This window comes from Electrona antarctica (assembly GCF_951216825.1).
Source record: "Electrona antarctica genome assembly, chromosome: 21".
Lineage (NCBI taxonomy): Eukaryota > Metazoa > Chordata > Actinopteri > Myctophiformes > Myctophidae > Electrona > Electrona antarctica.
The window spans coordinates 11348716-11376046 of NC_136802.1; the positions used below are offsets into that span (position 1 = coordinate 11348716).

A 27331-nucleotide genomic window follows, 5' to 3' on the forward strand; every position below is an offset into this window, starting at 1 on the left:
AATGAAAACGGGCGAAGCTGGCAAATCCCATTGACATATGGGATTTGCTGGCTCTTTCATCACAAACAGCAGGAATACCAGAGCACTTGTTTGAGCCAGAAAACCCCAGACCACAGAACATCTACTGAATGTTAAAAGTTCAGGTTTTTGGGGTGCAATTGAGCTCAGAAAACCTAAAATAATTTAGAAAAATTACATGAACTTTTTTTTAGGTCACAATCCCTGTAAGAGCATCCAATACATCTAAAAGACAATTCTGATAGTTACAAGTAATTCTACCCATTTCAATTCAGAGCTAATGTTTAGGCTAATTAAACATTCAGCAAATAACATTCCTTTGCATAGCCTTTAAACTGGGGGTGGAACACTTCTGCAAAGTCCAAAATGTGGACGAAATTGACTAGATCATCTTAATTGATTAAAATTATTCAAAGGGGACAATCTTCTAAAAAACAAAAAACCATGTTTGTCAGGATTCTAAAATAATTCCCTAAAAGGGTAACATTCAATATATTGATAATATATTTTGCAGAGCAACAGTTTTTTTAGTGGACATTCTTAAGCCCTAACCACACCAAAGGGTCAAGACGGTTTTAGCGTTGTCCCTGCGGTGTGATGTCTTGTTGCACACTTTGGTGTGGCGAGGGCTTAAAAGACGAACATTTAAAGCAGTGGTTTTCAACCAGTGGTCCCCACTAAATGGTACAAAGTTGGTAAGGTAGATCTTTAACTGCCGAGTACACTATCAAGAGTAACATTCTATTGTTAAACGTCTGCAATACTTAATGTACAATTAAGTCTACACAATTAGAGAATGTAGAATAATTGTATGCCTGTTGTCTCTCCTATGGTACCACATCAATACATCAAGGACTTGTGGACATCTTATCCAACGACAACTAAATATTCTTTAGTTTTGGGTCTCGAGAGTCTAAATCTCATCGCATGGTGGTCCGTGGCTCAAATGCAGAATAAATAGTGGTCCTTGATATGAAAAGGGTTGAAAACCACCGATTTAAAGGATGTTCAAGTGCAATCATTAACAAAAGTAATGTTTATGAGGGGACATTACATCTGATCGTGATTGAGTTTGATTATTGATCACTAGCTGGCTGTTTAAAAACAAAAGGGAAAAAAGGCCTGATAAAGTCCACACCTCATCAACTCCGTCCACATCAAATACCGCAGATTCTTCAAGGTATTTCCATGCATTCTTAAAAAGTGTCGCAGTCAGTCGGACTGCCAGAATGAGTCCAGGGAGTCCGTGGGACTCGAACCCCGGGAACCCCCGCCGCCTGCGAAAATATTCAATGAATATCTTTTGCTGCATTCTGTCTCAACCAGCTCTTCATAATCACCATATTTCCTTATGTTGGGATTTATTTAGAGGGAAAATGCAGGAACTCTTAAATGGGTTAGTCCCCTCAAAATGACACGTGTGTGTGTGTGTGTGTGTGTGTACAGGGTCTGGCTTTACAAATGTCTATAGGAAACATCCCACTGAGCATTTTTCGGTCTATTCGATGTCTGAAATTCGTCTACATTTTTTAGTTTTTTAGCGGTCTAGGCTTAGATTAGACATTGAAACAGCGTAATTTCAACGTCTATATATATATAGACGTTTAAAACAGTGGTTTTCAACCAGTGGTCCTAGAGTGGTCCCCAGCAAAATGGTAGAGAGTCCAAATGGACCCTTATAGATCTTTAACTCTTCAGAGCATAACATTATCTTTACACTCTTAAGAGTTACATTCTATTGTTAAACGTCTGCATTACTTCATTTACAATTAAGTCTACACAATTAGAGAATGTAGAATAATTGCATGCCTGTTCTCTCCTATGGTACCACATCAATACATCATGGACTTGTGGACAAAATCTTATCCAACGACAACTAAATATTCTTTAGTTTTGGGTCTAAATCTCATCATGGTGGTCCGTGGCTCAAATGCAGAATAAATAATGGTCCTTGAGCGTTGCAAACCACTGGTTTAAAAAACTGCTAATCAACGTCTAAGCTAAGCTTAGACCGCTAAAAAGACCAGTTATAACCCATTTCTAGACAGACGTCTAATAGCGACTATTTCTCAGTGGGATGCAGGCGCGAGGAGCTCTTTAAGGATGCCCTGACACGAAAGCGGCCTGACTCCCGCTGTTCAGGATGGACATGAGGCGGTCCTCGTCGGCCGACATCAGCTCGTCGAACTCGTCCAGGACGGGACGCTGCTGGTGGCCGGCGTTGCCGCTGGGCGAGCTGTCCATCATGGCCTCGCTTTGGAGCAGGTTGACGATGCTGTTGGGATAGTTCATCCAAGTACTGCCGGGGTTGTCGGCCGGGTTCTGGGACGTCGCTGCATTGTTCTGGGGGGCGACGCCGGAGGGCGCCTGGTGGCACGCGGCCGAGCCCGCGGCGCTTCCTCCCTCGGCGGCCCCGAGCCTCTGACTCAGCAGGTCCTCGAAATCATCCATGATGAGACTCTCCAGGTTGCCCGCGGCCTGGGCCTCCGAAAAGCTAGGGAAATCGGGTATGTCGTCATCGTCCCCTAATTGGGAGGAGCCCTGCAGGGCAAAGGAGGAGGTGCTCCCTCCCTGGGCGGTGGTGGCGTTCCCCTCTTGAGCAGTGGCAACGGTTTGGAAGGTGGCGAAGGGAAAGTCATGGAGGTCCGACAGGTTGAGGGTGGGGTAATCCTGGTTGGATGTCACGGAAGAAGACCCACCCGAGGCCTGTAGGGACGAGCCGTAGCTGGTCACCGGGGTGGCTTTAGGCTGAGAGTCCAGTGACAGGGTCTCCAAGAACTTCCATGGCTGAGTGACGGCGGTGGAGGAGGAGGAGGAGACAGAGGATGAGGCCTCGACCTTGGGCTGGACAGTGAACAGCTGGCCAGGCTGGATGTAGGAGCCGAAGGCTGTCTGAGACTTCCTTGCAGCACCACCAGGGGGAACCCCTGAGTTCCCACCTGCAGGAGGAAAATAAACATCTTATTTAGTCATATCCACTTTCACTACCTCATCTCTGAACACTATCAAGGTTCAAGGTTGTACTTTATTGTTACATCTTGTGTACAGGTACATAAGAGTTAAACTTATTTTTGTTTGGCTTCAGACAATGCAGCAGCATAGATAGCAAAACAACAAAAACAGCAAGCAAAGGGATAGGGATAGAATACAGAGTGCAATAAAAAGCAATTCAAGAGTAAAAAAAATAGTAACGTATGTTTTCGCTGTAGTAGCAAAGTTAGGTAATTTCTTTGTGAACAGCTTCACAGTAGGTTATGTTGCTTATATACAACACAGTTTAGTTTAACCCATTCTACACGGGAACCCCTTTTGGTGTTAGCATTATGTTATGCTTTAGCTATTGAAAAATAGCAGATCTACAGGCTCATAGCGCGCCACCGAGTGGCGCACTATGAGCTTGTAGGTCTGCTATTTTTGAAAAATCGAAGAACGACGACGATAGAAACATAGCTTTTTCAGAAAACTGTCAGGATGTAGAAGACATTTTTAGAATCTGATCTCAGGTCAAAATGGGTTAAGAAGGTGCAATTTGAGGCTATGCTCATTGTGTTTATTGTTCAACAAGACATTGAATGCTGCAAAGCTGTAATGTGTCACTGAAAGGCTCACCAGACTGAACGGAGTGAACGGTCATCATTACTTGAGGCTTGACTGCGACTGTTCTCCTTGCAGTGGTTATGGGCCTCCTGTCTGGTGTCAAGCCCACTGAGAAAAAAACAAACAAAAAACAAATACATTACAAAATTACATCATTTACACCATGATGTAGAGCGATAGTACTACAAACATTAAAATGAAACATGGATTAATAATTGCTTCATGAAAAAGACTGAAGGCCTATTCATAGTCTGGATTTTCGGTGGTGAGGTGACCACCGAAACAGAGAGAAGGGCTGGAGCGGTGGCGGTGGTTTGCTCTTCATCGCGGCTCGTGACGACATGTTGTAGTTCAGTGGTCACCTAACCACCGAATATCCAGACTATGTATAAGCCTTAAGGATTAGGGATGGAGCTCGATACCCGAAAAAACCCAAGCTTATCGAGTACTCGGTAATCAATACGCTTTGGGCTCATCAAGCCTGTTATCGAGCATAGCAGCCCATGACGTCATGTTTAAACAATCACACTAAAACAATCAAGACAAGAGGCGATCAAGAAATAAATCTAATCATCCCATGCTGGCACAAACATGTCGCTCTAAAAGTGTATTGATACCTGCCAACCAGTGCTGTCCGAGTGAACAAAATTCACTTTGAAAGTGACGGTACGTAGGTTAGGTACACACATTATAACCAGTTAACAGTTTCTTCAATATTATTTTCCAAAAGTGAAAAGTCCAATTGCCTGCCATCTGTTAGAAAGGTCCTTTATTAGAAGACCCTATAGTAAAAGATACTTGTTCTGTTCGTCTCCCGTCTTTCCACAACATAATAGAACATGCTGGGCTTGATAAGAACTCGGCTCGATAAGCCTGAACGATAAGGTGCTCGTTATCAATAAAAGGTAACGAGCTCCATCCCTGTACTGACGATATAGAATATTGTTATTGTGTTAGGAAAGGGGATGTTGTGATATGATTTATAACAGCCACTACTAGATGGCAATGATCAAGACCACACCTACAAACATTTCAAGATCATAGAATAGGATGTATGACATGTATGCTACCAAACCCTATCAGTTCAAATAAAGCTATATATCAAGAACCAAGTTTCTTCATTGAGATACAGAAACATTACAGACACCTACCTCCAGGCAGTATGGTGCCCAGTTTCAGGTTCTGGAAGATGTCCCCTGTGCGTTTCCTCTTCTCCAGGAGTCGGTACTCATCTGTTTGGCACATTTTTTTTAATTGAGAAGACTGACATAAGAATGACATGTAATGTAGATTATAAACTCTGGCATTAAAATTACATGTAATATAGAAAGTTAAACCCAATGCTCAACAGAAGCATTTGGGGGCAGCAATCTCATAATTCATAATTTCGTCTTTCCAATATGTTTTGTTCGTGTTCAGTATTCCGCCGTTGTAGGGGAACACGTAAGGTTTGCACAGGTTTTCGACAGTCTAGTTCAAGCACATTGAACTACACCAGTGGTTTTACAAAGTGCGGTCTGCCAATTGGAAAGAGGCTTGGCATGCCTTTTTTGGGTGTCATTTATTGTCAAAGGTTTTCAATTATTTTCAAACAATCTTCGAAAATAGCAAAAACATAACAGTTTTATTTTCTGTTTTATTCATATTATTAGCCAACTCACATTCGCAATAGGGGTCCGCAGCGCAGCCCACGGCTATACGGGGGTCCTTGGTATGGAAAAGTTATGGTGACCACTGAGGCAGGATTTCGTCGACTAATACTATGACAAACAAAATGTTCGACTACCTTTTTTCACTGACGAAAACTACATGGAAACTAAATGAAAACTAAGCTATGATGACTAAAACTGAGACTAAATATATTGACAATTTTGTCAACAAATGGGACTAGTAATTAGTCATTTTACACTCGGTTGCATGCTGAAAATAGCAGATCGGCTATTTTCAGCAAGTGTAAAATCAGTCATTACGGCAGCATCAACACCCGCCAAAACACATTAGAGGCGACAAAATCCCGTTTCATCACTACCTACCTGGGTCAGAGGGCAGGAACTGGAAGTCCATGGGCTCGCTGACCTCGCGGTCCGAGGGTCTGCGGAGCTGCATCTTGACCCTGACGGGTTCGCTCAGGTTGGCGTCGCGGTAGGGCGGCGTGCGGAACACGATGGCAACCTGCCGGTGGACGTCAGCCTGGGAGAACGTGCCCTTCCCCTCCCAGGTGTCCTGGAAGAACCGCACCTCGATGTCCTCTGGTAGGGAGGAGAGGAGCAGAGCGGTGGGGCGACACGCAAGAGGAGAAAGGGACAGTTATATGAATGGAATTGTCTGTAATACAATGACAATAGAGGGTATGCGCATGCATAAAGTCAATGGCAGGTCGAGTGGCAAAGTTAGTGACAAAGTGAATTTAATGTTGTTTAAAGTTATTTAATGCAATCAAATAGGACTTTTATGTTTGGATGTATGAGCCGTCAAGGCCAGAAAGTAGTTTTTTGCCACTCAGTACGCGTTCCAGCATAACTTCCGGGTATGATGATGATGATGATGTCACACGCATACCCTCAATATAGCATTACTTTAATTCAGTTTTAACCAATCTGTATGAGTACATTAATACAATTTATTACACGGGTTGGTTGAATGCTTGATTCTGATTTGTCAGTCGCCAAATTCAGCTGTGTTTTATTTCTTGATAACAGACCGCTGTCTAATCAAAGGCTCAGAGCACCTGGCCGGCCGCGCTGCTTGGATTTTATGTTGTAACCCAGGAATTCTCAACGTTTTTGGCTGGGGACCCCCGGAAATGCTTTGGCCATGTCTCGTGAGACAAATTCCCAATTGACAGTATGGTAGATGTTTGGCTAAACCACACTCAGGGGTTTGAATCCCGGTGTTGCCGTTGCAATGACAAATTTGTCGGAAGAGGACATAACATTATTCGTTGTAGAACAAATCAAATCAGAGATTAAAAAAAAATGTTTTCCCGGCTGAACACCTAATTTATTCACTGTCATATCACTACTGTTACGTAGAAATCAGGCTTAAGCAGTCAGACGATGACTGTCAGTGTGACACACTTAGGCAGTGTCAAGGATCTGTGACTAATGTTGGACCACGTGAGGCTTATATTTATTCTCTTGATTTAAACCATATCATATGATGAAGCTGTTTTCACTGCTGCATGGATTTGAATCCTAGCACAGAACTAATTGCATTTTCCTTTACTTGTGTTGCTGTGCCGTTAACAAGAAGTGGTACTGTAGCATTCAAATACAGAAAGAAAGTGCATTGGTTTCTTGTGTGAGCATAAGCCAGAAATAGAGCCCAGGCTTTAATATTCAACCTCACTATTTCTATTTATTTAGATAATTAAGCTAACCAAAGTTCTGTTACTTAGCCAGATGCTAGGTATGTTGTCTACTTGTAAACGGAAACGCCAAGTATGTTATTTAGAAAGATGCCAGGCTTGTTGTCCATTTGTTATTCCAGTTACTTTGTAGTCCACTTGGGGGCACTGCAAATCCATACAAAGTTATCACCTTTATCCTATGAAGACATATTTCTATGTTCATGGTAGTAGTCTGTTATTCCTTTTAATATTTTCAACCGTTTTAACTTAATTTGACTGTTAAATCTGTTATGGATGTTTGAGAAGGCATCCTGTCTCTGGCTAAAGAAAGAAAGAGTGCCCCTTTATTGCCATTTGGACAGAATTTGCCGCACCTTTTTGCACTTTATCACACAGCAGGAAGATTTCATCCCCTCCTTTGCAACTGCCAGAGTTCCGGTTGACCCTGCAGATCTTCAGTTCAGCTGTGTTTGGGGCTCCTGGGAGAAAGACACATTTATTACAGTAATCATATGCACCTACACATTCAGTAGAAAAGATGATAACACTTAAGACAGCAGCCAAGTGCTCACTTGAAGAAAACTAATAGAACATGCACATCCTAAATGTAGGGCAGGTGCAGAATAAATAAGAAAATACCTGTATTGTGCCGAATATAAGACGACACTGATTATAAGACGACCCCCATTTTTCAAGACTCATTTTTGGAAAAAGAACATTGAATGTCAAATAGTCTAGTCCCCGATTATAATACGACCCCGTTTTTTTAGGATATTTCCATTGGAGAAAAACATAGTCTAATATTCAGAACAATAGGGTACTATAAAGTAGCTCCCGGAGTAGCTGACTTTATTGCATTTTGGCGTAGATGTTTTCTTCGGTTATAAAGGAACTTAATGCAAACTAAAATAATATATATATATAATATTACCGTTACCTTTTCAATTAGTAATAAGCCTGCATGCTGCCAAATGTGCATAACGTTTCTATGACATTGTACAGCTTTTGAGTCGACACAGCTAAAATAATATGTATACTCGCAATCACAAGATACACTTGTTGTAAGATACGTTTTGTGCCATAAAAACTGTTCATATGAGATCAATGTGAACGATTTGGTTGGGGAAAAAAGGGATGCCTTCAGTTTAGCTATGCTAGAATCTGTTGGAAAAGACTCAATATGGCCATATTCTGATTTGGTTTCTGAACAATCTAGGTTAACAGACAAAACCTAAAAATGTACAGCAGGTATATAACAATAACAACAACAAGCAGCATGCCAGGCATTTAGGGATGTTAATAAAAAACAAAAGTTTTATCTGAACATCATCCTTTATCTCAATCTGAGCCCCAAAATATGCTTTAGATCGCGTGCGTGCGCATGCACGAGGAGATTTTGGATATCCAATAACGTCACACCATGGGAGCCACCGGAGGCTAGCGATGGATGCTAAAAACAACTAACGGACGGTAAATAAAATACTATAAATTCTGGATTAGATGACATTAAAGAAACCCGAGATTTCTCGGGTTGGCAAAGGAGGGGTTTAAGCAATAAACCCGAGATATTCTGGGTATGGCATAGATTGGGTTAAAAACAATTGCAGATATGCAAGCTCACAGAAGTGTGCACATCTGTGTTTGTGTGCTGGACTCTCACTCACGGTTGTCGTAGATGGGTTGGGACACCACGGGCTCCAAGGCAAACAGCTCCCCAGTAGGCAGCGTGACAGAGGCCTGGAAGCACAGCCGCACCGAATTCAGGTCAAACTCCTCCTCCCATACCTTGGTCTCGGGAACTACAGCCAAAACACAGCCAAAACAAATGGGTGTGGTGCATCCTAACCGCATCCTATCATAAACGCAGTGGAGTTCCTTTTAACACAATAACAAGATTAAGACGAGAAAAAAAAAAGTAAGGTAATACAATGGCACAAAACCATGCGAGGGCAGTGTTTTGAATGGTTTCCTAATGTTCTGTGTTTGTGGACTTCTATTATTCATCTTGGAGAAATGTTCATATACAATCTTTTGAAAGATTTAAAAGGTATAGCGCAAGTGTTTTTTGGTAAAAAACAAAAAGGTTTTTGTTAAAAAGTTAAATCACTAATTCTGATAGTAATCATTGCTATAGTGTGTTTGTTCAGTAACAGAGGTCTACCTGTCTCTCCAGTTCTTTAATAAACAGAACAAAAAACAAAATGTCAGCCAATCAGGAGAAAGTAGCTATTTAAAATGAGCTTAATATTTGTTCCAGTTCAAATTGTGTCTGCTCATTTCTTTGTGTCATCACTTACAATTCCACTTGTTTAACCCATTTTGACCTGGGAACGATTCTAAAAATGTCTTCTAAATCCTGACAGTTTTCTGAAAAAGCTATGTTTCTATGTTCTTCGATTTTTCAAAAATAGCAGACCTACAAGCTCGTAGCGCGCCACTCGGTGGCGCGCTATGAGCTTGTAGATCTGATATTTTTCAATAGCTAAAGCATTACATAATGCTAACACCAAAAGGGGTTCCCGCCCAAAATGGATTAATCTGTATCCTGACTGCGTTCTCTATCCTGATTGGATAAAATTGCTATCCCAGTTTCAGTTTCAGCAAACAGAAAATGCATTTTCTGTTTTAATAAAAAGCTGGAGAGACATGGAGACTTCTGTTACTGCAACAAACACTACTTATGTAGCAATGAGTACTATCACAATATAGAGCTTTTTAACACTTATTTTAATCAAAGAAAATCACTTGCACTACCTTTAAAGATTATAGCTAGGCATGTAGTCATATGGGTCGAAGATAGGGTTAGGTGTTGGGAGATGGATGTACTGTAGTCATTGGAAGAGCAATCAAGGTGTGTGTGTGTGTGTGTGTGTGTGTGTGTGTGTGTGTGTGTGTGTGTGTGTGTGTGTGTGTGTGCGTGCGCGCATGCGTGAGTTTAAGTGTGTACGTACTGTTGAAGGGGTTATTGTGGGTCTGCAGCCTACAAGTGATGGCTTCAGTCACATCCTTTTTCTTCACACACTGAATGCCCAGGTTCTGAAAACTGAAACCAGTCAAAGAGAGAGTGAGATGCAAGCAAAACCACGTAGCTTTTGGTACAATGCGGGCGTGGATGAAACTGCCATAGAACAGTGGTTTTCAACCAGTGGTCCGGGGACCACCAGTGGCCCCTGAGGGCGTTCCAGGTGGTCCCCAGCTATATGATGGAGAGGAGAGTTGGTAACCAAACGGACCCTTATAGATATTTAACTCTTGAGAGCATAAAATGAAACCATTTGGTTTAATTGTACACTTTCAAGAGTTAAATTATTGTTAAACATCTGCATTACTTAATTTAAAAGAAGTCAATACAATTAGAGAATGTAGAAGAATTGTTATTTTGATAAATGTTTGCCTGTTATCTCACCTAATTGTACCAATACAGCATGGAATTGTGGACAAAATCTTATCCAACGACAACAATATATTCTAAGTCTTGGGTCTGAGAGGCTAAATGTCATCAGATGGTGGTCCGTGGCTCAAATGGGTCTGAGAGGCTAAATGTCATCAGATGGTGGTCCGTGGCTCAAATGGGTCTGAGAGGCTAAATGTCATCAGATGGTGATCCGTGGCTCAAATGCTAAATAAATAATGGACATTGGTATAAAAAGGATTGAAAACCACTGCCTTAGAATAAGCCATAAATACGTCTGAATGCAATTTAGATGTTTTTTCCTCAACCATTGGAGTGTGTGTATCTGTGTCAGTATTTAGTGTCCACTGACTGAACCACTGCTTGGCTGAAATAATGCTAGATTGTGATGAGAACCGCTGAACTATACCTCTGTTTATGTTGCAAAAGATGCAGAAACTAATATGTTTGCTTAAAGCAGCACTATGTATTTCTTTAATGAATAACAGAGGGAGGTTCTACTATCTCGACTGTCAATAAACATGGCTGCCGCGTTTTACAAGTAGGTTTGGGCAATACTTTTTTCACATCATGATTTGTGGGCCATTTGTGATACACAACTTAAATAAACCCCTACGATTCACCCTGTTAATTTGCATTTTCACATTATCCCAACAAGTGTTATCTTGCGTGTTTACATTTCGTCATGCACTGAGACTAGCTCAGATAACACAGACATCCTCTGGCCCCATATGCCACCTGCACATAAACTCACTCACACGGGCAATCACCCTAAAGCAGTGGTTTTCAACAGGTTTTGACCCAGGGACCACCATCCTAACTAAGAGCAACCTGGGGACCACCACTATTGTGTGGGGTGGGTCCATCATAGACCCGCATGTCCCAAGTGTTTGGGAGGTTCATGCAACTTTGTTATTTTGATCAACTTTTGCCCGTTATCTCTCCTGCCAGGTAGGTATGTATAGCCCATGCATGTCGGGGGCCACGGGTTACTTTTAACCCGCAGCACGGGTTTGTCTGACTAATGACTGTAGGACTGTTGGTATGTCTAACCAACGTATATGCACCCCAAATCGGGTATACTCAAGTAAAGTACAAACATCAAAATTCTACTGAATACAGTACTTACCGGTAAGTAAATACACTTAGTCACTTTCCACGACTGCATAAGACCCATCCTGCTTGTATTGATTACTTTTAAAGCCCTACATGGTCTAGCGCCCAGTTATACAACAGACCTGGTGGAACCCCATAAGCCTGTGCGCAACCTCAGATCCTCGGATAGGGCCCTCCCAGATCCTCCCTCAGCTCGCCTCGTCACTCGCAGGGGACCGGACCTTTGTGGCTCGGTCTACCTTTTCTCTGGAACTCCCTGCCCTTGGCTCTTATAGGCTAGCAGAGTCGGCGTCTTCTTTTAAAACGCTTTTAAAAACACATTTGTATGTCAAGTGTTTTTCCTAATAATAGTTTTTTTCCACTTGTTTTTGATGCCCTGCATGTTTTATTGTTTATGATGTCTTGATGTTTTGTTGTTTTTGATTACCTTCTTTATGTTTGCCGTTTATAACCTGTCTGTAAAGCACCCTGTAACATATTTGGAAAGGTGGAATATAAATAAAATGCATTCATTCATTCATTCATTGTACACATGCTCCTCTCTACCAACCTGTGTATCCTCCTCTCCTGCAGGTCAGATTCATAGTAGCCATGTTTGCAGTCCTTCCCCACCAGCTCGTGGGGGTGAGGCTTGTGCGGAGTGTTCTTGGTCACCAGGGAGATGCGGACGCGCAGGGCACCGCTGTAGTTGTGGACCTGCATGGGCGAGGAGGACAACATAAAACAACATGCAGGGGACCGCTGTAGTTGTGGACCTGCATGGGCGAGGAGGACAACATAAAACAACATGCAGGGGACCGCTGTAGTTGTGGACCTGCATGGGCGAGGACAACATAAAACAACATGCAGAGGACCGCTGTAGTTGTGGACCTGCATGGGCGAGGAGGACAACATAAAACAACATGCAGGGGACCGCTGTAGTTGTGGACCTGCATGGGCGAGGAGGACAACATAAAACAACATGCAGGGGACCGCTGTAGTTGTGGACCTGCATGGGCGAGGAGGACAACATGAAACAACATGCAGGGGACCGCTGTAGTTGTGGACCTGCATGGGCGAGGAGGACAACATAAAACAACATGCAGGGGACCGCTGTAGTTGTGGACCTGCATGGGCGAGGAGGACAACATAAAACAACATGCAGGGGACCGCTGTAGTTGTGGACCTGCATGGGCGAGGAGGACAACATAAAACAACATGCAGGGGACCGCTGTAGTTGTGGACCTGCATGGGCGAGGAGGACAACATAAAACAACATGCAGGGGACCGCTGTAGTTGTGGACCTGCATGGGCGAGGAGGACAACATGAAACAACATGCAGGGGACCGCTGTAGTTGTGGACCTGCATGGGCGAGGAGGACAACATAAAACAACATGCAGGGGACCGCTGTAGTTGTGGACCTGCATGGGCGAGGCGGACAACATAAAACGTCTCGTGTGATGATGCGAGTCATGCTTTGGCAACATTTAAGACGGGATTAGCCCGTTTAGACCTGAGGACGCATCTGTGTCACCTTATAGCTTTTAAACATTATTTAACCCATTTTGGGTGGGAACCCCTTTTGGTGTTAGCATTTAGTTATGCTTTAGCTATTGAAAAATAGCAGATCTACAAGCTCATAGCGCGCCACCGAGTGGCGCGCTACGAGCTTGTAGGTCTGCTATTTTTGAAAAATCGAAGAACGACTGACATAGAAACAGCTTTTTCAGAAAACTGTCAAGATGTAGAAGACATTTTTAGAATCTTATCTCAGGTCAAAATGCTCATAGAGCTTGTAGATTTTTGGCAAATCTTGAAAACGGGTGCACATTTTTGAACATATATTCTTTCACAGCGAACATTTTTCAAACTGAAACGACATATTTTGAGATGGGGGTACACGGCCAATTACATACATCTTTTGGGGTCCTTGACATTAAATAGTTTGATAACCACCGATATAGAAACATGGGTTTTACTGATTTAGAAGAAATGGGTAGAATCTTTGTCTCAGGTCTAAATGGGTTAAATGCCAAATGCCTGTTGGATCACATTCCTGGACACTAGATCACATCACCCGACATATTATTATGCCACCAATTTAACAACATGCGGCTGCCAAAACAAAATGAATGTGACTTGTGCTTATTTATTTAGACTTGAAGCAACCAATGATAATATCACAATGTCCACCCCATCAATCATCAACTGTAATTCTGTTGAGGATGTCATGATGCCCACTTTTCAGAGTTCAAATCAAATTCCACTGGGAAATACGTCAAGTTAGGTCATCTCAAAATTACCCTTTCATCTGGCAATGCTGTATAACAGTGGGTTTTCAACCAGTGGTCCTTAAGGGGGTTCCAGGTGGTCCCCAGCTAAATGATGGAGAGTCGGTAACACGGAATTGTGGACAAAATCGTATCCAACGATAACAAAATATTCTTCAGTTTTGGGTCTGAATGACGAGATTCAGAAAACAAACAGTACACAAACCTTGTATCAAACCACGGGGGAAATGAACTCCGGTTGGCTGCCACTTATCCTCTAATATATTGTCATTGGCTGGCAAGTATATGTCAACAGGTAACCAAATATTTGTCCATAATGTAGTAAGTAGAGTAGACCAATAAAATGAAGTCACCAGTGAATTTCCAGATTTATGATTGCACTTTATTGCACTTTATTGCGCTTTGCTTCTGCAGGAGGAAATTGAGTTGTTGCCAGCAGCCAAGAGACATAAAAAGGTGGATAAATAAAAAGGCCTATGAAAAGAAATAACAGAAGGCTCTCCCGTATCATCAGGCACAATATGTGTGCAGTCAAATGCATTATAACTTGTATTACATTTTCAGTAGTAAAAAGCTAGCAGCGTCTGAGCAACGTACCACCATTCGATGATATTTAGCATCGCTGACCCAAAACGAAAGAATATTTTGTTGTCGTCCACAATTCCATGCAGTATTGATCATAAACGAATCGATTAACCACTTGAGCACAGCACAGCTACATTGCTAGTAGATTGTCTATTTAAAAAAAAAAAATCAAATTGTATTTTGTTTTACCTTTTCACCTACTATAATGATATGCGCAAAATGGGGATTGTTAATCGATTAATTCATTAAAGTATCAATTATCAATTATTTTACATAATGGATTAAATGAGCGGTTTTCAACCAGTTTCAACCAGAAGATTAGCAGATCTACAAGCTCGTAGCGCGGCACTCTGTGCCGCTCAATAGCAAAAATTTTAAATAATGCTTAAAACACCAAAAGGGGTCCTTGTCCTGATTGGGTTAATACGGATGTATCATTGCGATTATCCTGAAAATGAGATTGTTTCTTGTGTTACAGTAAACAGGAACCCATCATATTGACATATTGATTATCGTCACAGCATTTTATACACGATGTGTAAAAACAGGAACCTTTGACATTTGTTTGAAGATACCAGATTCACAGCAGACCTAAAGCACATTGTTTGCACAATGTCCTGACAGTTTTCTGAAAAAGCTATGTTTCTATGTCAGTCGTTCTTCAATTTTTAAAAAATAGCAGACCTACAAGCTCGTAGCACGCCACTCGGTGGCTTGTAGATCTGCTATTTTTCAATAGCTGAAGCATAACATAATGCTAACACCAAAAGGGGTTCCCGCCCAAAAATAGCAGACCTACGAGCTTGTAGATCTGCTATTTTTCAAAAGCTAAGTTCATTTAGCATTTCTTTTCCACCCACCTTGATGGCAGGGTGGGTCTTGGTGGTGTCGTTGCTCTTCTCTCCAGGGATGCTTCCGGCCGAGCGGCCCTCACACTTATACCTGAACCTCATGCCCCGCGCCTTGGGCTGCTCGATGATCTCTATGAACGGGTTACCTGCAGGGACGACGTGCAGAGAGTAAGTAAGTAAGTAAGTACATTTTATTTATAAAGCACCTTTCTTAACAAGGTTACAAAGTGCTGTACAATGAACAAAATAAAATCAATCAAAATTACAACAGGACAGTGTACAACAACAAGCAATAAGAACACATAATCAAGAAGGTCAAATAAAATCGGGAAAATGTTTACGAAATAAAAACGTTTTCAACAAACTCTTAAAAATATTGACAGACTCGTTTTTTAAAGTGCAAGATAGGGCGTTCCATAATGTAGGTGCAACTACTGCAAAAGCACGGTCACCCTTTGTCTTTCGCTTAGTCCCAGGAACTTTTAGGAGGCCTTTGTCAGAGGACCGCAGGGATCTCACATTGACCTTGGGGGGCAGAAGATCAGTAATGTAGGGTGGGGCCAGACCATGTAGAACGGTTTAGAGAGGCAGGGGCTGAAACGCTGTGAAGAGGGTAACTTTTTGGACATAAATAGCTGATCTACAAGCTCACAATGCATCACGCACCACGGTTTAATGCATTGTGAGCTTGTAGATTGCCTATTTTTTTTTGCAAGTGGTTATATTTGCTGATTATTCTGTTCCGACGACGATAAGAACTACTAAAACTGTAAATACAGGTAGTATGAGACTACATATCCAGCATACCAGAACTTGTATTGCCAGTTAGACGCTGCAGAACCCAGCCTACATGTTTCCCAGCATACATCTTCTAGATTCTAGAATGAGTTGAAAGCAGGCCAAAAAAATATATGACTCAACCGTTTTTTTCCCACACTTTTGAATATGATTTTGTTGTTTTGCTGTCCGCCTACAGCAGATTAAATATATGGCACGCCGCAGGCTGCGAGCTAATCAATGCATAATGGCTCTGGCTCTGGGCATCTTACTCCAACACGCCCATGATTCATTTAGTTAAAGGGGAAAACCACCCATTTTCAACATTTTACTATGTCATTAATGTACCTTAGAGCTGTTGTGTGGAAATAATAAAAAAGTTCCCCCATTCTGTGTTTCCTAGAACTGTAATTATGAAAAAAATCATTAACATGGTGAAACACATCTTGATGACATCATCAAGATGTGTTTCACCATGTTAATGATTTTTTTCAGACCTCTAGTTCTAGGAAACACAGAATGGGGGAACTTTTTTATTATTTCCACACAACAGCTCTAAGGTACATTAATGACATAGTAAAATGTTGAAAATGAGTGGAATGCCCCTTTAAGGAAAGTTAGCGAGATTTGGGGCAAATCTGCAAAATAAAGGCTTACCACTAGCTTCCTTCACAAATGTTTTCATAAAAAGGTGTCTACTATCACCTCTGAACTTGTTCCAAGGCCTTGGGAAACTTTGTGACAGCTGCTGAAAGTTAGGGTACCATTAACAACTAGATACAGTATGCAGGCAAACTTTTCCGTTTTTTTTTTAAATGTTTTTTTTTTTCTTTTTTGCTTTCGCCTTTATTTTATATTTTTTATGGAGGGACAGACAGTAGGCTGACAGGAAATGGGGAGAGAGATGGGGGGATGACATGCAGTAAAGGCCGTCGGGATCGGGAGTCGAACCCGCGGCACACTGCCAGACTGGATTACCAGCCAAGGTGCCTGGACCACTGAGCCACGGCCCAGGCACAGGCAAGCCTTTTAAGTAGCATGATGTGACGGGTCAAAATATGGGCTTTTCATGATTCTGAATCCATTGCAAGCATTTGTTTTGCATGAAAAACACTTTTCCACTTTTCCACTTTACCTCATCACATTTTTGATGACGGCTATAGCTGTTTTTAGCACAAGGAGTGTTTTTCGGGCAAACCAAATGCTTGCAATGGATTCAGAATCATGAAAACCCCCTAGTTTGACCCGCCACATGCTACTTAACCCATTTAGGACTGAGACCAGATTGTTCACTACAAATGTCTTCTAAATCATAAATGAAAAACCTGTGTATCTATGTCAGTGATTCTCAAACTATTTCATGTCAAGGACCCCAAAAATCATATGAAATTGGCCGCCGACCCCCATCTGAAAATATGTTGTTCCAGGGACCCCCAGAAGCAAAGATTCGAGTTACAAACGTTCGCTCTGAAAGAATATATATTCAAAGATTTGCGCCACATTTTCACGATTTTAGAAGATTAGCAGATCTACAAGCTCGTAGCGCAGCACTTTGTGCCGCTCAATAGCTAACATTTTAAATAATGCTTAAAACACCAAAAGGGGTCCTTGTCCTGATTGGGTTAATAAGGATGTATCATTGCGATTATCCTGAAAATGAGATTGTTTCTTGTGTTACTGTTTAACAGTAAACAGGAACCCATCATATGAATTTGACATCGATTATCGTCACAGCATTTTATACACAACGTGTAAAAACAGGAACCTTTGACATTTGTTTGAAGATACCAGATTCACAGCAGACCTAAAGCACATTGTTTGCACAGAACAGAATCTGTTATCAACACGTTTGCAAGATTCCAATCCATCTCTCTCTCACACTGTGAATGATATCACTGGAGTCTCTGCCAGTCAGCAGTCAGCACACACATAACCACAACTCCCACAAGGACCGTCCGGTCTGTCTGAGTGTTAACCTCATTCACAGTTTTATCTCCGTGTCACGAGGAGATAAAGGCAGGAATGGAAAAGAACAACTAAAGTTTCTAAACCGTATTAAAGTAAGTAAGTAGGCCTACAGGAAGTACGGGCCTACGTTTTGTCCAGCCTACCAGAGCTTCCTGTCCAGTTAAAGAGACTTAAGGACACTGTTTCTCAACGTCTAGACCGTGGCCTAACATGGGGGCCATTATGAAACTCTGAGAGTGCACCATCCATCCATCCATCTTCAAACGCTTATCTGTAGTTGGGTCGCAGGGGCAACAGCTCCACCAGAGAGCTCCATTCTTCCCTCTCCAGAGCAACATTAGTGACTTCCTCCTGGGTGATCCCGAGACGTTCCAAGGCCAGTGAGTCAATGTGTTTCCTCCAACTGCGCCTTGGTCTGCCACCGGGGTCTCCTCCCAGTGGGACGTGCCTCGAGGACCCTCCCTAGGGAGAGGCATCCTAACCAGAATGCCCGAACCACCTCAACTGGCTCGGTTTCCAGGCGAAGAAGCAGCGACTCTACTCCGAGTCTCTCTCGTGTGACTGAACTTCTCACCCTATCTCTAAGGGAGATGCCAGCCACCCGTCGAAGAAAACTAATTTCGGCCGCTTGTATTCGCGACCTTATTCTTTCGGTCATGATCCACACTTCATGACCATAGGTGAGAGTAGGAACGAATATTGCTCGGTAGACAGAGAGCTTTGCCTTCTGGCTCAACTCTCTTTTCGTCACAACAGTGCGGTACAGCGACTGCAATACCGCCCATGCCGCTCCGTTTCTTCGGCTGATCTCCTTCTCCGTCCTCCCCTCACTCGTGAACAAGACCCTGAGATACTTGAACTCCTTCACCTGGGGTAATGCCTCATTCCCTACACAGACTGCGAACCGGTCCAGTGAGAGCTGAAGCTTTTTTATTTTTTTGGGACCCCATTCTACACTGTACTTTAGGACAGGGGTTCTCAACCAGTGGTCCGGGGACCACCAGTGGTCCCTGAGGGGGTTCCAGGTGGTCCCCAGCTAAATGATGGAGAGTTGGTAACCAAATGGACCCTTATAGATCTTTAACTCTTGAGAGCGTAAAATGAAACCAAATTTGGACTCACGTCACGTCTATACCTTGAATCCAGCATTTCACTGATGCACAATCTACTTAAAATTTAAAAAAAATAAAAAATACAAAATAAAACGTAATAGCTTGGGATATACAGTAAGTGCTCCTTACCATGGTTTAACGGGGGCGAGCCCCATCCAAACAGACCTATGGACAAAAGAGAGAGAGAGAGAATGTAAACAAATACAATCACATAAGTATTGCAGAAGTGATAGTAGTAGAAGCATAAAATAAATAAAAAATGTTTCTTCTAGAGTTGTTCCGATACTGGTGATCGGGTACTCGGGCCGATACCACCCTCAAGTATACTCGTACTCGGAACCGGCCCCCGATACTTTGACCCGAGTACCAAAACGTCCAATTGACACCGAATGCAACGGGAGAAAGTCTGACCCAACACTGCAGCAAATCGCCAAAAACAGTCGATCTACAAGCATAAATGACAAGTCTAGATCGGAGATTAATTTGCATCTATGAGAAAAAGGGGGTATAAGTGGTTACTCAACAAAAAATAAAAAGCACTCATATCGGTACTCGGTATCGGCGAGTACTGAAAATGAAGTACTTGTACTCGTACTCGGTCTGAAAAAGATTGTATCGGGACAACTCCTCCCCCTCACTTCCCAATCTGCACTGAAAACCCACCTGTTCACAATTGCATTTCCAAGCTGATGTGTTTTTAAAACTTGTTATATGCTATATGTTTTATTGGTTTTATTCTTATAATTGTTTTTTTCAAATAAAGTTGTCCTTTTTCTTGTTCCACCCCTGGCCCCAACACATGTAAAGCGTCTTTGATTGTCATGAAGCGCTATATAAATCCCAGATATTATTATTATTAACTGTAGTTTCTTCAACTGAATTGTCAACGGAATTTCACAATGGCAGGCAGCTACAAAGCTACAGGCAAGCTACAGGCTTTATTTTACAAAGATACATCCAACATTATGTAGCTGCTGCAAAAGCAACAACAGCTACAAAAAGGTCTAGCTAGTTTCAACTTCAGGAATTCACTGAGTCTGCATTTAACCACTTGTGTTGAAGCCTCTAGTCTTGGTGAAACGGACTCGAGTTGCAACTACACTGACTTGGTCCTCTTTTTTTCCCCGTCCACACCAAATCGCAAAAATAGCTGATGTACAAGCTCAGAGCTAGTAGATCTGCAATTTCTGGTGAATTCAGTGAGTTCTGGTGAATTTAGGGAGTTCAACAAACCATGATGTGCAACCCAGATTCGGCTAAAACAAGGGACTAAATTAATGTCGCTCCTATGCCACTAAAATGTGGAACGCTCTTCCAACAGCCATTAAGACACGTGAATCCCTTGACTCCTTCAAAACCGCTCTCCAAAGAGCACCTACGGACGGTTGCTAAATGTCTCAAAAATGTTCTGATGAATTGAAAATGGTGGACCCTGTTGTAAACAAGTGTAATGCTTAAATATGGTGTCAGCCAACAAGTAACACTTTTTGTAGTGACTTGTGCTTCCGTTGAACATGAACCCATTCTGCAATCTGCATACTGTGACATAAAAATGTCAATCAATCAAAATGTTCCCCCCAGAATAGACTATGGAGGCTGGGTATAAGTGGTTACTCAACAACAAATAAAAAGCACTCATATCGGTACTCGGTATCGGCGAGTACTAAAAATGAAGTACTTGTACTCGTACTCGGTCTGAAAAAGATTGTATCGGGACAACTCTAGTTTCTTCAACTGAATTGTCAACGGAATTTCACAATGGCAGGCAGCTACAAAGCTACAGGCAAGCTACAGGCTTTATTTTACAAAGATACATCCAACATTATGTAGCTGCTGCAAAAGCTACAACAGTTACAAAAAGGTCTAGCTAGTTTCAACTTCAGGAATTCACTGAGTCTGCATTTAACCACTTGTGTTGAAGCCTCTAGTCTTGGTGAAACGGACTGACTTGGTCCTCTTTTTTTCCCCGTCCACACCAAATCGCAAAAATAGCTGATGTACAAGCTCAGAGCTAGTAGATCTGCTATTTCTGGTGAATTCAGTGAGTTCTGGTGAATTTAGGGAGTTCAACAAACCATGATGTGCAACCCAGATTCGGCTAAAACAAGGGACTAAATTAATTTCGCTCCTATGCCACTAAAATGTGGAACGCTCTTCCAACAGCCATTAAGACATGTGAATCCCTTGACTCCTTCAAAACCGCTCTCCAAAGAGCACCTACGGACGGTAGGTGACATTACGAAAATGTTCTGATGAATTGAAAATGGTGGACCCTGTTGTAAACAAGTGTAATGCTTAAATATGGTGTCAGCCAACAAGTAACACTTTTTGTGTTACCGTTTGACATGAACCCATTCTGCAATCTGCATACTGTGACATAAAAATGTCAATCAATCAAAATGTTCCCCCCAGAATAGACTATGGAGGCTGGGTTGAAGTGGTTCAAGTTTGTTAAACCATCCTCCCCTCCCAGCCAGGGTGCAGATGGAGTTCAGCGTCTCACTCAGGGACACTCCCACGCTGGCCAGGAAGAGTAAGGGTTCGATTGGGAGGTCAGATCATCTACAAAATGATTCCCGGCCGGCGTGTCAGAATAATAATGTGTCAGAATAATGCGGAGAACAAATTTCACTGTGGTAACGTCTGTGACAAATAGTACGGACTTTGACTTTGAAATGGTATGATTGATGACCTGAACAAAAATGGTGTTGGACAACTCTAAAAGTGGTTGTTGTAATTATAGGGGAAGCTCGTTTGGTGTTATTAGAGGTGCTTGAACTAAGCACTAATTAACAGTTACAGCTGTTTCCCAAACAGTGGCGTTTCCTACATAAAGAAATACAAATTATAATTAAATAATTAAAGTCTTAAAAAAAATCAATTTATTAAAAACAATTCACAATTGGAAATTGGTGCATGTATATAGCGCCTTTATCCAAGGCTCTTTACATAGATCATGTTCACCCATTCACAAGGCACCAACCTGCACATCGGGAGCAATTAGGGGTTCAGTTTCTTGCTCAAGGACACGTCGACACTAACTCTGGGGGAGCCCGGGTTCGAACTGGCAACCTTCACGGTTCCCATCCGGCCACTCTACCCCTGAGCCACCGCCGCCGCATACATTACATACTGTGAAAACAGAACAGATCCCCAAGCTTGCAATGTGGTGCGGAGCCACATGTTGTGAGCTTCAGTGTTGATTTCATCGACAAAAGATTTTTGTCGACTACCTTTTCCCACTGACGAAAACTAAATGGAAATGAATGAAAACTAAGCTATGATGACTAAGACTATACTGACAATTCCGTCAACAAATAAAAAACTAGACTAAAATGTTATGAAGGTACATGAACCCGTTGATTTGCGCCCTCCAGGGGGTACCTCAATTAGAGATAGTTAGGAACCAAATGGACCCTTATGGGCCTGTGACTCAGAGAGTGTTCGAATGTACACTCTGAGTTAAATTAACAGTGGTTTTACAATATAAATTGGGGTACCAGAGATAGAAATGCCATTAAATCGGGGGTCCGTAGCATAATGCGTGTGAAACTGGGGGTCCATGAAATTAATATGTTTTGGAATCACTGCTAGAGCCGTAAAAATCCTCCCTTATCGGGGTCACTGGCATATGTTTTCAAATGGGGGGTCCATGGCCTAATAAATGTTGATTTGGGGGTCCTTGACACGAAAACGTTTGGGAACCACTGCTCTATAGCAGTGGTTCTCAAAGGGGGGTCCTTGACTCCTTGAGGGAGTTCCAGGGGGTCCCCATGCAGCTAAATGATAGTTAGGCCTACTGTAGGAACCAAATGGTCTGTAACTCAGAGTGTATAATGGAACCAAATGGACCCGTTAGGGTAATTTGTGTCTCAAGAGTTAAATTAACATTGATTTTACAGAGATAGAAATTCCATTAAATGGGGGTCCGTACATTAATCGACTAATGTATGTCAAACTTGAAATGAAAATGGTTGAGAATCACTGCTAGAGCCATACACATCTTTTCTTATGGGGGTCCCTGGCATATATTTTCTAATGGTGGTGGTCCGCAGCCCACAGGCTAATATAAGTGTCGATTTAAGGGGGGTCCTTGACATGAAAAAGTTTGAGAACCTCTGGTATAGATTATTAGATCCAACATGGAGCCAAAAACAGGCAACTAAAAAACACTGCGTGCTTCAGCACATATTTGTGGTTCGGGCAGAGGTTTTTCGGGGGGTTTTGGGGGGGTTGCTGCAGGTGGAAATCTACTGGACACACAACAACGTCCGGACTACAACAACAAGTGCTTCACAACTAGGGTTAGGAACCTTTAGGATTTTAATGATTCAGTTGATTTAACGATTCCCTCTTAACGATTCCTAGAGGGTTCCAAATGGACCCTTACAGGCATGTAACTCTGAGAGTGTACAAATGAAACCAAATGGACCCTTACAAGACTGTAACTCTGATAGTGTACAAATGGAACCAAATAGACCCTTGCAGGCAGTGCTTAATTTGTAAATTATTAGGTGCCAGAGCTCGCGTGCGTACATGTGCACGTGCACATGCACACACATGCACACGCAAAATTAGTTTTTTTGCCTTTTTTAGCACGGCCACCCCCGCTTTTTCTGAATTTCTGGTTTTATACTCATAGCAGTCAGGTTTTGTATTGACCTGTCACCTGTGTAGGCTACTTACAGGACTGTAACTTTGAGCCAAATAAAACCAAATGGACACTTACGGCCCCATTTGGTTCCATTTGTACACTGAGTAAAATAAAAAAAATGTGAGAACCACCGGTATTATAATTGCATAGCATACACAACACATAACCACATAACCAGCTCTGACTGACAGTGTGATTAAAAAAAAACAGTTCCAATTCCAAATACGATGGAACCGATTCGGGTTCTTCAATCTCGGAACCGGGTCTTAAAAAGAACCGGTTCCGGCCGGTTCACAAACTAAACATAACGGTTGTGTCTCGTAAATGACCGTAACCGATCGGGGAGGAAGAAGTCTTTAACAGTAGAGTATCAGTAAATAGCACAAAGACAGGTGTTAAATGACGGTGCTTATTGTGAAGGGCCTAGCAGTCCCTCCATTGTCTCTGAAGCTTCTCAATGGGACTCCAGGAGCGTTCCAATTTCACTCCTTTTTTACTCTGTGCTTTGTTTCCGACTAAAGAGAGAGAGAGAGATGCCGAGCATGATTTATGTCTGTGATGGTCAGAGCTCCGCCCCCGTAGGTGTTCAAATCATTTTGAAAGGGAAAAAGGAGTACCTTCCCTTCCGTCATGTCTCAACAGGCCTGCTCCCTCTCCCTGGCTGCTCCGCCAAAATACATGGACATAGATGTGCGTTTGAGGTTTGTGATGATGATACTGTATATGATATGATATTATCAAGGCCCATTACTTATTCGCCGTTTGAGCCACGGACCATCATTTGATGAGATTCAGCCTCTCAGACCCCAACTTTTCCAATTCCATGGTGTATTGTACATTCTCCAATTGTGTAGACTTCTTGTAAATTAAGTAATGCAGATGTTTAACAATAATTTAACTCTTGAGAGCGTAAAATGAAACCAAATGTAAGGGAATTTTACGCTCTCAAGAGCGCACCAACTCGCCATCATTTAGTGGGGGACCATCTGAAGTGGTATTTTTTGGTTAAAACAAAAAGATTTTTATTAAAAGGTTAAATAGCTATATTCTGCATAGTAATCAGAGTGTTTGTTCAGTAACAGAGGTCTCCCTGTCTCTCCAGCTCTTCAATAAACAGAAAATACAGGTGACAAAAGTAATGTCAGACAATCAGGAGAGAGTAGCTATTTATGAGCTTAATTTTTATAATCTTCCAGTGCCAATTTTGTCTGACTCTGCACATTTCTTCGTCTCATCACTTACAATTCCGACTGGGTTCTCTATCCTGGTCACCAGGATAGAGACCTGGGATAGAAACTGGGATAGAAATGTCTATCCCAGTTTCAGTTTTGGTTTCTGAAAATGCATTTTTGTTTAATAAAAAACAAAATCACACCCGTGTGAACTGAGTGGTGTGAGGTCTTATATAGACTGATCAACTGTGGTCTGACGTAATGTCTGACGTAATGAAATCACACCCGTGTGAACTGGGTGACCATAGCAACCATGCTCATTTTTTGGTACGAACAGACACGTAAACTAACAAAGCTGAAATCACACCCGGGTGAACTGGGTGACCATAACAACCATGCTAATTTTTTGGTACGAACAGACACGTAAACTAACAAAGCCAGTTGTAGGAGTGGTTTACACCACTCAAAAAGCTGGAGACATGGAGACTCCTGTTACTGCAACAAACACTCTATAGCAGGGATGCCCAAACTTTTTTGACTCGAGTTTCTTTCAAAATGACCAGCTCAACAAGATCTACCCAACGAAAATATTATTATACCATTGCTGAAAATATTTTAAATATGTACCTGTAATATATGTAATAGAGGGTGAGAAATGATTAGGTAGGGGGGGGGGGGTGTGTTTAATTTGTAATGCTACCAATGTTTTTGTGCACAGCAACACTCTTGAAAAAATAATATTGCATTGTGGGTTTGAGCTGACAGGCCCTTTGATGTCAATCAATCAACTCACCTTAATTCAAGTGGCAGATGCCAAAAATAGTTTTTAATATTTATAGGGGCATGTCATGTGATCTACTGGTACCTTCCAGGCATCCCTGCTCTATAGCAATGAGTACTATCACAATATGGAGCTTTTTAACACTTATTTTAACCAAAGAAAATCACTTACACTACCTTTAAGTGAAAGATGTGAGTACTTATCACTGCATGGCAGTAGCTTACAGAATTAATTACCCCTTCCTTCAGTAGTTTAGATCAAAGCACGCACGCACGCACGCACACACACACACACACACACACACACACACACACACACACACACACACACACACACACACACACACACACACACACACACACACGACAGTCTTTTCAGGCCATGGGGGGACGGGGACCGCTGCCGAGAACAACAAAATGAGTCAGTTTCCGTTTAGGCTGTAGTCACGTACGTCCGAGTAAACAACCAAGCATAATTAGCAACATGCTAACCGTGTAGCAGTGTTATTACAGTGTTGTATGTCAGTGGTTCTCAAGTCAAAGTGACCCCCAGGGGTCCTTCATGAGGGAGTTCCAGGGGGTCCCCAAAAGAAATGACAGTTAGGAACCAAATGGACCCTTATGGGACTGTAACTCTGTGTGTGCAAATGGAACCAAATATTGTACACTCTGCGTAAAATCAACATTGATTTTACAATATAAAGTGGGGTCCCAGAGATATAAATGCCATTAAATAAGAGTCCGTATAGACTAATCACTAATGCATGCCAAACTGGGGGGTAAACGGTTGGGGGAAAAAAACAGTACAAATGGCGGTCCGCAGGCTGATAAATGTCAATGTGGGGGTCCTTGACATGAAAAAGTTTGAGAACCACTGTTAATATGCTACAAACTGGTAACAAGCAGTCTGTCAGCCATTCCATTCCGATGGGGTTGGGTCTGGTCTGCGGCTCTTTTGATATACGCATGTCTCTAAATCTGAATTGTTTCTTTGACAAGTGTTGTTGTTATTATTTATTTGAATGCATGGCAGTGGGCCAAATTAATAAAGCAATATTACGCACAACAACCTTAAGTTAATTGGGACATGATGAGATTGATATTCAGGAAACAAATATAAATCAAAATAGGCTAAATAAATAATCTCTCACACTGACTGACTGACACACACACACACACACAACGAAATCACGGACGTGTTGCGAGAGAGCGAGAGAAAGGGAGAACTTCCTAGTAGTGACAGTCAAGCACGTACAGAGATCAACCATTAAAACAAACTCCTCCTGCGATATGAACACAAAACCAATGGCAGCTAGCGGGGCTTTCCCTGTGTGTGTGTGAGTGCGCCAGCGCCTGTAGTGCGCAAAACAAGTCTGTGTGTCTCACCAAACTCCAAAATGCAACAGCAAGCACTGTTGTTTTGTGTCAAATTGTGTGTGTGAGACTAGTGACTGTGGACTGACTCACCATCCATGATCTGATATCCCAGTCAGGCCTCGATCGATGATCGCTCCTTATTATATTCCTTGTTTGTTTGTTTGTTTTATTTTTGTCAGCAGCAACGTGAGGGTTTGTAAACTTATTTTTTTACTGAATGCTCGCCTGCCTCTCTTTCGGTCGGTGTGTGTTCTGTTCAACATGCCACCGCCCCCTCTCCTGGAGAAGGGTG

At 42.2% G+C, this 27331-nt stretch overlaps 1 protein-coding gene across 1 annotated transcript; it reads right to left on the reverse strand.

Annotated features, from left to right (window-relative positions):
- Positions 1–1124: 1124 nt before the first annotated feature.
- Positions 1125–27259, reverse strand: rela (v-rel avian reticuloendotheliosis viral oncogene homolog A). The gene is made up of 11 exons (XM_079490386.1): positions 27130–27259; positions 19186–19221; positions 15209–15345; positions 12043–12188; positions 9916–10007; positions 8629–8763; positions 7339–7443; positions 5649–5864; positions 4767–4847; positions 3628–3723; positions 1125–2957 (listed from the first exon to the last, which is right to left on the reverse strand). Exons 1-11 carry the CDS (start codon positions 27134–27136, stop codon positions 2116–2118), a joined length of 1893 nt encoding a protein of 630 aa, XP_079346512.1. The 5' UTR covers positions 27137–27259; the 3' UTR covers positions 1125–2115.
- Positions 27260–27331: the final 72 nt, after the last annotated feature.

Bases quoted from the DNA above. Each gene is read 5' to 3' on its own strand.
- rela (XM_079490386.1), bottom strand. The intron at 12,189-15,208 runs GTGGGTGGAAAA...TCGCCCATGCAG, and splicing joins AGACCCACCCTGCCATCAAG to GTCCACAACTACAGCGGTGC. The intron at 4,848-5,648 runs GTAGGTAGTGAT...TGTGCCAAACAG, and splicing joins GTTCCTGCCCTCTGACCCAG to ATGAGTACCGACTCCTGGAG.